Genomic DNA, 12,945 nt, shown 5'->3' on the forward strand with positions numbered 1-12,945 from the left:
GCCTACCAGGCTCCTCCATCCATGAGAGTTTCCAGGCAAGAGTACTGGAGTGGGGTGCCATTGCCTTCTCCGATCGCCACAGCTAGGCCTTCCAAAATTATGTTGAATTAAAGTGGTGAGCTCACTGACTCGATGGACGTGAGTCTGAGTGAACTCCAGGAGTTGGTGATGGACAGGAAGGCCTGGCATGCTGCAGTTCATGGGGTCACAAAGAATCGGACACGACTGAGCGACTGAGCTGAACTGAACTGAACTGAAAGTGGTGAGAGTGGACATACTTGTCTAGTTTCCTGATCTTAGAGGAAATGCTTCCAGCTTTTCACCACTGAGAATAGTGTTAACTGGGGGTTTGTCATTTTTGTTGTTCAGTTACTCAGTTGTGTCCGACTCTTTGGGACCCCATGGACTGCAGCACAGGCTTCCCTGTCCATCACCATCTCCCAGAGCTTGCTCCAACTCATGTCCATTGAGTCAGTGATGCCATCCAACCATCTTACCCTCTGTCGTCCTCTTCTCCTTGTGCCTTCCCAGCCTCAGGGTCTTTTCTAATGAGTCAGCTCATCGCATCAGGTGGCCAAAATATTGGAACTTCAGCATCAGTCCTTCCAATGAATATTTAAGATTGATTTCCTTTAGGGTTGACTGGTTTGATCTCCTTGCAGTCTTGGCCTTTATTCAGTTCAGTTTAGTTCAGTCGCTCAGTTGTATCTGACTCTTTGCTACCCCATGGACTGCAGCAAAGCCTGCCCTCCCTGTCCATCGCCAACTCCCGGAGTTTACTCAACTAATGTCCATTAAGTCGGTGATGCCATCCAACCATCTCACCCTCTGATGTCCCCTTCTCCCGCCTTCAATCTTTCCCAGCATCTGGGTATTTTCCAGTGAGTCAACTCTTCGCATCAGGTGGCCAAACTATTGGAGTTTCAGCTTCAACCTCAGTCCTTCCAATGAACATTCAGGACTGATTTCCTTTAGGATGGACTGGTTGGATCTCCTTGCAGTCCAAGGGACTCTCAAGAGTCTTATCCAACACCACAATTCAAAAGCATCAATTCTTTGGCACTCAGCTTTCTTTATAGTCCAACAGTCACATCCATACATGACCACTGGAAAAACCATAGCCTTGACTAGACGGACCTTTGTTGGCAAAGTAATGGCCTTTATTAGGTTGAGGTAAATTCCCTCTATGCCCAGTTCCTGGAGTTTTATCATAAATGGGTGTTGAGTTTTGTCAAAAATTTTCTGCATCTATTGAGATGATCATATGGTTTTTATTCTTCAATCTTTTGATGTGGTATATCACACTGAATATTGGGAAAATCCTTGCATCCCTGGGATAAATCCCACTTACCTGTGATTTATGATCCTTTTAATGCACTGTTAGGTTTCATTGGCTAGTATTTTGTTGAGGATTTTTGTGTCTATGTTCATCAGTGATATTAGCCTGTAACTTTCTCTCTTTTTTGTGGTATCTTTGTCTGATTTTGGTATCAGGGTGTTGGTGGGCCTCATAAAATGAGTTTGAGGGTATTTCTTCTTCTAAAAATTTTGTAATAGCTTCAGAAGGATAGGTGTTAGTTCTTCTGTAAATGTTTGATAGAATTAATCTGTGAGGCCATCTGGTCCCAGACTTTTGTTTATTGGGAGTTTTCTAATCACAGATTCAGTTTCAGCATTTGTGTTTGGTCTGCTTATATTTTCTATTTCTTTCTAGTTCAGTCTTAGTACCTTTCTAAGAATTTGTCCATTTCTTCTAGGTTGTCCATTTTTTGGCATGCTTATAGTCTCTTATGATCTTTTGTATTTCTGTGAGGTCAGCTTTAACTTCTTTTTTCATTTCTAATTTTAATGATTTGAGCTCTCTCGCTTTTTTCTTGAGTCTGGCTAAAGGTTTATCAATTATGTTTATCCTTTCAAAGAACCAGCTTTTAGCCTCATTGATCTTTTATTTTGTTTTCTTCATCTCTCATTTATTTCTGCTCTGATCTTTATGATTTCTTTCCTTCTACTAACTTTTGATTTTGTTTGTTCTTCCTCTAGCTGCTTTAGATATAAGGTTAGGTTGTTCATTTGAAATTTTTCTTGTTTTTTGGGGAAGATTGTATTTCTATGAACTTTCCTCTTAGAATTGCTTTTGTTGCACCCTAGAGATTTTGGGTCATATTTTCGTTTTGATTTATCTCTAGGCATTCTTAAAATTTCCTCTGATTTTTTCAGTAATCCATTATTTGTTTAGTAGCATATTGTTCACTTTCCACATATTTGCATTTTTTGCAGGTTTTTTTTTTTTGTAGTTTCTAAGCTCATAGCACTGTGATCAAAAAAAAAAATACTTGATATGATTTCAATTTTCTTGGCTTCTCTGGTAGCTCAAATGGTAAAGATTCCACTTGCATGGAAGCATATACACTACCATATGTAAAAGAGATAGCCAGTGGGAATTTGCTATATGACTCAGGGAACTCAAACCAGGGCTCTGGTTTGACAGCCTAGAGGGGTGAGAGGTGGGAGGTGGGAGGGAGTTTTAAGAGAGAGGAAACATATGTATACCTATGGCTGATTCATGTTGATATATGGCAAAATCCAAGACTATTGTAAAGCAATTATCCTTCAATTAAAAATAAATAAAATTTTTAAAAAGTAATCATCAGTCAGAAGGAGTGAGGGAAAGACAAAGAATGTAAGAGACAAAGGTATAGCAGCAGGTGCCACTCAACAGGAAATGTACTTTTTGCTATGTACAAGTATGACTTTCACAGAAAAGCGTAAGATTTCTAAAAAACAAGTGAGATAAAAACGAATCCATCCAGTCTAGCAATTTTTCCTAAACAGTAATTAATCAGGTCTGATCATTCTGACATCTTCCTCTGCTTTATTTCATTCAATATATCTCAAATTCTGTCCTGCCCCTGTCTAAGCTTTCAGAAACACCCAATTCAAAAATCTTAACAAGGTTAACTGTTTAAATCATTTCAACTTCTTCTTTCCTCATCCTTTTGCAAATAATGGATGCCCTGAAGCACTGGATTAACTTTTAGTGCCTTAAAAAATCTTTAAAAAGTAATAAACATTTTTAAAGCATAGTTTTAGATTTACAGAATAATTGAGCACATAGCACATATAGCCCTACACCCACACCACTGCCACCTCCTCACCCTCCCTCATCCCCAGTTTCCCCTCTTAGTAACACTTGCCTTAGTGTGGTACCTTTGTTAACAGTTAATGAACAAAACATATATTATTATTAAGTATAGTCCCTAGTTTAAGGTTCACTCTCTCTCTTGTACAGTTTTATGGCTTTCGACATATGCACACTGACATGTATCCACTGTTACATACAGAAAAGCCTCACTTCCCTAAAAATTCTCTGAGCGTTAGACTGCTCGTAGTAGTTTCTTAAAATGTTACAAATTGTAAGGATAACTTGTTTCTAGATTGAAGTGAGCTGCAAGTGTGAAGTTTTGTTACTCTCACTGTTATGATTGGTATTAGAAATGAGAAAATGAATGCCTATATAAATAGCAAAAATCTTAGGATTTTAAGATTACAAAGGATCTTAGTTAGCAAATCCCCAAATCTTCCAGGCTCTGCCCTTCAGTCTCTCAGCTTCCTGTATCATTTATCTGCTGACTCTACTGTAAAGAAAGAAAAAAATAGATTTTAAAAACAAAGCAAAAAATAAATTTTGGTTCTAACTAATCCTCTTAGTCCAATTTAATCAAGTATAGATTATATTTTAGTGCCTATTTACATCAGGAACATAATTACTAGCTAGAACCTAATTTGAGAATGTTCATTATAATTGAAAGACGTAATAAAATCAAAGAACAGAATGGGATTCACTGATACTTAGTCCTGGGATATTTGTAGGATCAAGTCAGGATGCTGTGAGAGTGATAAATGAATTCTAGTGTATATTTTTCTTCTCCAAGACCATGGATTTCGGTGACACCTTTCTAACCGTGTACTTTGAAACAAACAAACAAACAAAATTAAACAATGACCTTGTTGAGTATTTTGCCCTCAAATTCATTGGCCTTTAAAATGTAAATTGAACAATTTAAATCTAGATAAGTGAAAGACTATGGAAAGTTCTATAATGTCACTTTGGGTACTTTAGAAATGAAGGATTTACTTTATAGAGCATTTATATTCCTTTTTATACCTTGGCAATAGTGTTACTGTGATTCTTCGCTTTGTTTTAAAGAGGATAATGGCAGGCTTCATTTTAGTTGGCACCTACTCTTTTAAAGTACATTTATTTGGTACCTCTCAGTATACTGAAAACTTTTATCATTAAACTCAACCTTATTTAAATCACCAGACCCATTTGGTAAAGGTTATGAGTATTTGCAAACTTCTCAGAAAATTACTAATTTAACCTTTACATTTGAAAGATTCACTAAAGAATTTGAACTGCATGAATTTGCCAGATCCTCTAAATGGATCAGAATTATTTCTTTGTACATTTATCTGAGAAGCTATTATATAAGGATAATTATTCTTCCCATAATTCTCTTACTCAAACAGCAAAACTTTCAAAATAGCTATTGCAGTATAGCCAAGAAACAAAGATTTGGTGAAAATTAACTGACTTAAGTTTATATTTTAGCATTCAGTAGGTTAAGAAAATAAGTATTTTAATTATTGATATTAATTTTAAAAGTCAGACACACAGGGACTTGCCAGGTGGTTCAGTGGTTAAGACTCCATGTTGCCAGTACAGGGGGCTGGATACCTGGTCTGGGAACTAAGATCCCACAGGCCATGTAGCATGGTCAAAAGATTAAAAATTTTAAAAAGGTATCAGGCATGCAGAAAACAGACTTTATTCAAAGATATCTCTGAAAGTAAAATAGTCCAAAAAACTGACAGCTAGTCCCCTACTTTATATCCACTAAGCTGTAAGAAATTGTAATAACTTGGATGAACGATTGAGGTTATTCACCTAGAAGACTCCCATCAAGGCCACCAAGATTGTGATGAAGAGCTAGCAGAGGTGGGCAACTGCAAACCCTGGCACCCATCCATTCCAGAATATATCCCACATGTCTACAAGAGCATATATTCCCAATGCAACTGACTCCATTTACAGAAACCCCTGAACAGCAGCAGTTAGCTTCTTTTAGTCTCAACCCCAAATGAGTTTTTAGGGTCTGGAGATGTAGCATGATAGGGATCCTTACAGCCTCACTGAGTGACAGATGATAGCCACAATAAAAATAGATTATATGTAATGACATACAACTCACTTTTATGGCTTTTGTAGGTTGGACAGCTTGCATGTTACATAAATTTAGGTAATTTTACTCTAAGATGCATTATAATGGATAATACCCTTGGCTGGGGCTTCTTCCCACATGGCACTAGTGGTAAACCCGCCTGCCATTGCAGGAGATATAAGAATCATGGGTCAGTCCCCGAGTTGGGAAGATCCCCTGGAGGAGGGCATGACAACCCTCTCCAGTATTCTTACCTGCAAAATCCCACGGACAGAGGAGCCTGGTGAGCTCCAGTTCACAGGGTCGCATAGAGTTGGACATGCTGAAACAACTTAGCACGCACATGTGCACCCATGGCTTACTAAATATATGTCATTATACCTACTAAGTACTTAGAGAATGGTTGTTTTCTCATACCTAGTAATTCTTTTCTAAATATCTGCAGTTATACTGGCCAAACTTTGAAATGTGCTATTTATTTTTACAGGAGCAGGAGAACTGATTCAGACACTTCAGGTATGGACCAAATTCCACCATATTTCTTTGTGATCCCTTGTATCAAGCTGTCACCTCAGGGCCCTGGAACAGACAGAGTAGCTAAAAACAAAGGAATCGAGCCAGACATTTTGAGGCATTCCCTTTCCTGTCTTTGCTTCCTTCTGAGAGTCTGTCCTACAGAAATGGCCTCAAAGACTACATTCATGCTATCTTTCAAGCAGTAGGCACCACTTGGCTTTTTTCTGCGCTGATAGAGTTCCCTAGTTCCCAGGATCTCTAACTCACAGGGCAGGAGCCACTCCCAAGCTAGCTCTGCGAGCAGAATCAAACATGATATGGCCTGTTACTCCTGCTGATTTGGAAGGGAAGTGATCACAGCTCAATTTCTTGGTAAATCTAAAATCTGCTAGCCCCTCTTTTCTTCCTGCTTGTGTCTTTGTCTTCTGCTCTGCGGTCAGGTGATAGAATTTAATGTTTTCTTCTGGCAGCTTTTTCTTTACGTATTCCCACATCTCGGGGTCATTAACTGGCAACAACTGTTTGAAGTAAAGGCTGTCATGTAAACACTAGTGGAGAGTTCTTCCCTTGCTTGCTGCTGACCCACTTCTGAGTGACTGTCTAACCTCTGGGGAGTAGAAGAGACCTCTGCTCCAGTCATGCACATAAAAGAACATCATGGAAGGAACACAAAATCACATTTCATTGAACTTAAAAAGGAGGGGGAAAAAACACAGAAATACTTGAAGGTGTTTTTTAGTCACATTTGCAGGAGTCCTACAAAAGAAAAGAAAAGAAAATGATTGGGGGGAGAACTAAATGGGAAAGGGGATCAACCTGTATTTTTGGGGGGGAGCACATGCAGAAATATGTAAAATTGTACACATGAAATTTATATAATGTTAAATAAGTAAATATTAGCTCAATAAAGTTTTTTTTAAGCCAATGATTATAGAAAAGCTATTTATACAAATGGGGTTCATCTTTGGGCCTTCCCACTGGACTTTAGTGTCCAAAAGTACCAGAGGAGCTTCACGATAATGTGGGTTTTACCTATATTCCAATCTATAGAACTGAACCTGAAAACAAATGCTATTATAGTTTATAAGAAAAATATAAAATTTCCCTCACAGTATATAGAATTTTCATCTATCAATTTCTATCCCAAATTTTATTTCAAAAAGAAATCAAATCTGTAAAAATTCCCAAGATATGCTATTACAGGCAAATATTTTCTTCTTATTTTCTAAAGACAATATTAAATCTAGCAAAAACCTTATAACTTAATATATAATTAGTAGCTGAGCATATAATTAGTACATTATTCATACATTCTGAAGTACTCCCTATTTAAGCCATGGAAATTTAAAATTAATATAGGACATTGATACTTCCATTTTAATCTTATATGAGACTGATTCACCTGCCTCCTGGCACAAACTCAATCTTGTTCAACTGAATAAACATTCAATGCTCATCTATTATATAGGAGGCACTGAGACAGACTCTGGGAGAGATTAAAAATAAATAACAGGACATATACCTGGCCTCAAGACACGTGCACAAATAATGTAAGTCAGAACGTTACAGGCCCTCTAAGAGAAAAGTAGAGAACATACTTTTTGCTCAAAAGAGAAAATCAGGAAGGAGTCTATGAAGATGGCAATCTTTGTGTTAGGAAAGAGGAAACAAAAATATCTGCCTCTGTGCCACCCCGTGGACTATACAGTCCATGGAATTCTCCAGGCCAGAATACTGGCATGGGTAGCCTTTCCCTTCTCCAAGCAGATCTTCCCAACCCATGAATCAAACAGGGATCTCCTGCATTGCAGGCAGATTCTTTACCAACTGAGCTATTAGGAAAGCCCAATATAAGCAACAGGGTGGGCAAAATCACAGGGCTGGGACAGTGGTGGGCATATTCAGTTTAGGAGCAGTGAGAGCAAGGCAGGAGCCAGTCTGGAGGAGTCTTAAACCACACTAAGGAGTTTGGATGATACTGCTTGGTAGGTAAGGAGGATCCACTGAAAAGCCAGGGAAATGACAAAATTAACATTACATTTTAGGTAGATTACTCTGACTGCAGTCCCTAAGAGAAGCTGAAACAGGTTAGAGGCAGAACGTCATTATAATAGTCTGGGTGAAAGGTACCCAAGTCTTGACCAGGTAAGAAGCAGTGAGATGAAAAAAGACCTGAACACACAGTCAACAAGCTTTAACACCTAACTACTTGTGAAAACAAGAGAAAGTAGAGGCAACATAACTAGGAGGTACTGAGTCCATGAAACAAGTTGGGAAAAGGAAGAAAATCTGGAAGGAAAAGGTGAAGAAATAAGCTATGAAACACTGAGCTTAGAACTGAAAGTCCTAGATTTGGGTTCCGTTTGTCCTGTTTCACGAATGTGTCATTTAATCTCTCTGGGTCTCAGTTTTCCTCAGCTGTCAGATGTGTGTGCATATGGGTGGGGAACAAAGGCGTGACTGGCTGTGTCAGGGCCCTTTCTGCTGCTATGGCTTATTAGCTCATGTTTGTGGTCCTGGTAGCCAATCTATGTAAATTTTAGCAAGCAGCTTGAAATGGGGCTCTGGCAATGAGGAGTTGAGGAAAGATACAGCAGACATGCAGTGAAATTCCACTCTGAGCTGTTAAATCATGAAGCTGGTACAATATACAAATTCGGCATGCAGTTTTCACCAAGTATTAATTATTTTCCCTGTTTGTTTTCTTTCCTGTACTTTCTCATTCTTTCCACTTTCCTTTCCTTTATCCTCTCACTTTTCCTTATTTAGGCTTGTACAGTTTTTCAATTTTCCCTCTGATTTGCATTTCTTTCCCCTTTGCCACACTCCTCTGAATCACTTTTTTCCCCTTTCACATTCCCTTACTCACACTTAACACTCTTCACCCCAAGGAAGCAAAGATTAGTAACCTTGTCCTATTGAATTTAGACTGAATGTAGACTGAAAATAAGTTTGTAAATCTGATTTCTATTTTAGGCAGAAGCCAGAATAATAACTGTTCCCACAAGAGTAAATCAAATCACTGTTTCTATTAACTTCCTCAGATTCACATTCAACAACTCTTGGGCAAGGCTAGCTGGGGACAGCAGTCTCCGATTCTCTCTAACCTCTGAACAGTTTGGAAGAATTACACTTTTCCTCCTTTTTGAGTAGGGTTTCAGGTAAAGCAGCACTTCAAATGTACTGTTCTGATGAAAAGTCTACAAGGTAGGGCCCAGGCTAAACCCATCTCTTTGGATCTGGGTCCATCTCTCTCCTTTTTTGACTTTCCATTTCTTACCTTTCTAAGCTTTATTCTCTTTACTTTTGCTGATTTTCTTTACAATGAGCCCAAACAGTAGGCTTAGCTATGATCCCCTGGCATTTTTCCAAGATGGAAAGAAATGAGACAAAGGACAGAGATTAAGAAAAGAAGAGAGAGGGAAATCATTTTTGAAATACTGGGCATGTCCTCCCCTCCCCCACCCATCTATCTTTTCCATTTTCTTCTTAATTATTGCAAATCAAACCCTTGGAATCCTAAGAAGTAATGGGAGAATTCTAAAAGGGAAACTGAAATTTAATAATGGGCTCCATTGGAAAGAATAAAGACATTTTTGATGAGGTTGGAAAATCATTTGAATTTAAGACTCAAGTTCTCTCTCTTTGTGTTACTTTCTTCTCTCTGGTTCTTGGCCTTTTTCTTTCTTTCTCGTCTCCTCTTTCTAATGATCTCACTTCCACTTTGCTGGACTGTTTCCTGGCTCTCCGCTCTCCTGTCAAATCCCCTCTAAATTCCTCACTCTCGTGCCTCATCTGTCGTCCCTTTCTCAGGGGAATGGATGTCAGGAAAGGAAAGTAAAACAGGAAAAGAAAAGGCCAGTGGAAAAAACGTATAAGACAACTAAGGTGAGGAGGGTTCAGGATGGGGAACACATGTATACCTGTGGCGGATTCATTTTGATATTTGGCAAAACTAATACAATTATGTAAAGTTTAAAAATAAAATAAAATTAGAAAAAAAAAAGACAACTAAGGTAATTTCTGCAGTTATAAGTCTCTATAGATGTAAATGACATGACATTTTCACAAAAAGTTGTCAGTAAACAGAATCTTTTAACAGTGAATCATATTACTTCTATTATAGTAATAATAGAGGTGGAATGGAATGTTGAGGGTTTTGCTGTGGTTTCTGCTCTAGAATCCACCAGGGGTCAAAATGTAACATCAGCAGGGGGAGAGGGCGCTTCAGGTGAGGCACTGGAAGAGAATTACTTGCTGCTGCTCCTAACGATGATTCCTTTCATTCTCATTGCTACTCTTGCTCTCTGCTCCCTTATCGTACTCTTTCCCAACCTGCTTTCTCAGATTAGCCAACACAGCCAAAGCCTCTTACTTTCACACCAAAAATTATACAAATTCCTCTAGAGTCTCTAGAGGGCTGCCATGTACATCTGCACAGATTGTACACTGCACAGAATTGGGGGCCCCATTCACAATTACTCTGTGCAATGAATAACTTGCCCGGCTGTGTGTGGTGGCCAACAGTGTACTAAGTTTCTCTGAGACACGCTTTACAGTGAGCTATTTATGAATGAAACTTCTCTCATTTGCCTGTCCTAATATAACTAATGCTGTGTGTGTATGTGTGAGAGAGAGACTGCATATGCACACACATACATTTAAGGCTAAATTCACACAATTAAACAGACAGTTGGTGAAGCAGGGCCGACTCCAGCAAGAAGCACATGCCCATCTTATTAGGGTTCTGATGATGGAATTGAGGTGCCTACCCTTTTTTTCTACCTTTCTGTCACTCTGCCAACTGAAGTCAGTTTAGCATTTGAGCATTCAGTTTATTAACAGGGCCCCACCCAGTGTACACCATCGGCCAGAGATAACGCACCAGAGAAAAACAAGTGTGGCCAAAAAACATCAAATGTTCACATACGTTAATCCCCTGGCCTCCACATACACTCCTCATCTGTGTTGTTCTTCTGTCACTTCTGTTTCCCCATTAAGTGTGCTCTTAATAATGTTCTATGGTGCTAGACACTGAAGGGGTGGCACCCAGGGTGACATGCTGGTTCCTACACCCACCTAGGGAGAGTTCCAAGCCTGGCTATTTCTCAGTATATTATAGCCTTTAGAGGGAGAAATTCCTTTTAAAAGTGAGCCCAATACACTACAGCAGTTTCATCCTTTGACTGATACATTCTATAATGAGAAATTTCAAATACTGTGGTCTCATTAAGAGAGAGCTACAGATGCAAAGAAGGGCAAAAATAATGGTATATATAACATATTTAGATCTTGACTTTGGAAATTTTAAAAGTGGCTCCCAAATAGTTAAATTGTGAATTACTAATATATGGGGAAAGGTAGATTTTTTTAACATGGCGAAAAAAGTTTGCTACTAATAAAGACTTCGTATTGATATTATTATTACAACTGAAATCATGTGAAAGTTACTAGGCCCCTTATTTACAATAAGCATAAACTATGTGTGTGTAAATCGCACATACATTTGACTAATTTCAGGACTCAGTTTAGCACAAATCAAGAACTTGCAAATAATTCAATGACAATGTCTACAAGCTCTAAAGAATAAAAGTCCATAATTTTAATCTTGACTTCTTGATTTACTAGGTAACTGCATGGTAGAAGTAATTTTTAAAAACAAAAATTTTAAGAAATTCCTTTAACATTGTATCAACTTCTAGATTTAAAAAATGATAACTTACCTGTCCAAAGGATATTTATTGTTATATTAAGAAGAAATACTGTATTATAAATGTAATTTTACTTATTTCAATCACTTATCTTACTCATATCTAGTTATTTTAAGTTTTACATATAACAGTAATAGCTTTACAAGATTCTGTATTTCAGACTTTCAAATTAACTGAACTAACTCCATCTTTTTTCTTTACCAGATAAATGTAAACTACTAAATTAAAAGCAAGCACAGCTCAAGAAATAACAATTGAAGGAAGGGAAAACAAAGCAGCATCTTTCATGTGGCAGAAATAAAGGCTACTACTAATCATTAAGCATTTGATCCATGTCAATCTTTCTTAAATCTTAATGATTGTTAATTGTGGATATTGATTTTAAAGTAAGTAGAGAGCTATATACTTCATAAACTCAATTTTTATCTGTAGGGCTTCTTTTCTGTCGGACTGTTGAATGAATATGTTGTTCTCTTTGGTTTTACTTTTCTCATTTGGATATTGCCCCACCACTGATAGCATATTGAAAAGCAGAGACATTACTTTGCCAACAAAGGTCCATCTAGTCAAGGTTATGGTTTTTCCAGTGGTCATGTATGGATGTGAGAGTTGGACTGTGAAGAAAGCTGAGCGCCGAAGAATTGATGCTTTTGAACTGTGGTGCTGGAAAAGACTCTTGAGAGTCCCTTGGGCTGCAAGGAGATCCAACCAGTCCATTCTAAAGGAGATCAGCCCTGGGTGTTCTTTGGAAGGAATGATGCTAAAGCTGAAACTCTAGGACTTTGGCCACCTCATGCAAAGAGTTGACTCATTGGAAAAGACTCTGATGCTGGGAGGGATTGGGGGCAGGAGGAGAAGGGGACGACAGAGGATGAGATGGCTGGATGGCATCACTGACTTGATGGACATGAATCTGAGTGAACTCCAGGAGTTGGTGGTGGATAGGGAGGCCTGGCGTGCTGCGATTCATGTGGTCGCCAAGAGTCGGACACGACTGAGAGACTAAACTGACTGACTGTGTGGTCTCTAACACGGGGTGCCCCAGGGTCCTCAAAGCCAGGACCATATTATTTCCATCTTGTGTTTCACTGAGCACCTGGCCTAAGAGGCAGTACTTATGGAATCAATGAATGCCATTTTCAAACAAGTTTTTTAAATTCTCTAACTTTTAAAAATAAAGGAAATACAGACAGTCCCCATCCAAAGAATCGTTTGGATTAAAAATAAAAAAATTTACTTATTTGTCTGTATCGGGTCTTGGTTGCAGCACATGGACCCTCTAGTTGTCTCCTGTGGGCTCAGTAGCCACAAGTAGGATCTTATTTCCCCCACCAGGGATCAAACTCACATTCCTTGCATTGTAAGGCAGATTTTTAACCACTGGATCACCAGGGAACTCCCTGTTTGGATTTTTAAAAGCCACCACTTACCTATTTTCAAAACTTTGCCAGTCATTCTACCATATGCTTTGCATAGATTCTCAGTCTTCACAGTAA

The 12,945-nt window shown here is 38.5% G+C and overlaps 1 protein-coding gene across 3 annotated transcripts in view; it reads left to right on the forward strand.

The window, feature by feature from the left end:
• Positions 1-11,770, forward strand: part of GARIN2 (golgi associated RAB2 interactor family member 2) — a 35,298-nt gene extending 23,528 nt beyond the window's left edge. Inside the window, exons 7-9 of one of the 3 annotated variants that reach the window (XM_024997868.1) lie at positions 5,710-5,738; positions 9,552-9,626; positions 11,654-11,770. In XM_024997868.1, coding sequence (XP_024853636.1) covers positions 5,710-5,738; positions 9,552-9,616 — 94 coding nt within the window. In that variant the 3' untranslated portion in view covers positions 9,617-9,626; positions 11,654-11,770. 3 annotated transcript variants of the gene reach the window in all.
• The last annotated feature ends 1,175 nt before the right edge of the window (positions 11,771-12,945 follow it).

The sequence above is a fragment of the Bos taurus genome, chromosome 10 (assembly GCF_002263795.3).
Source record: "Bos taurus isolate L1 Dominette 01449 registration number 42190680 breed Hereford chromosome 10, ARS-UCD2.0, whole genome shotgun sequence".
Lineage (NCBI taxonomy): Eukaryota > Metazoa > Chordata > Mammalia > Artiodactyla > Bovidae > Bos > Bos taurus.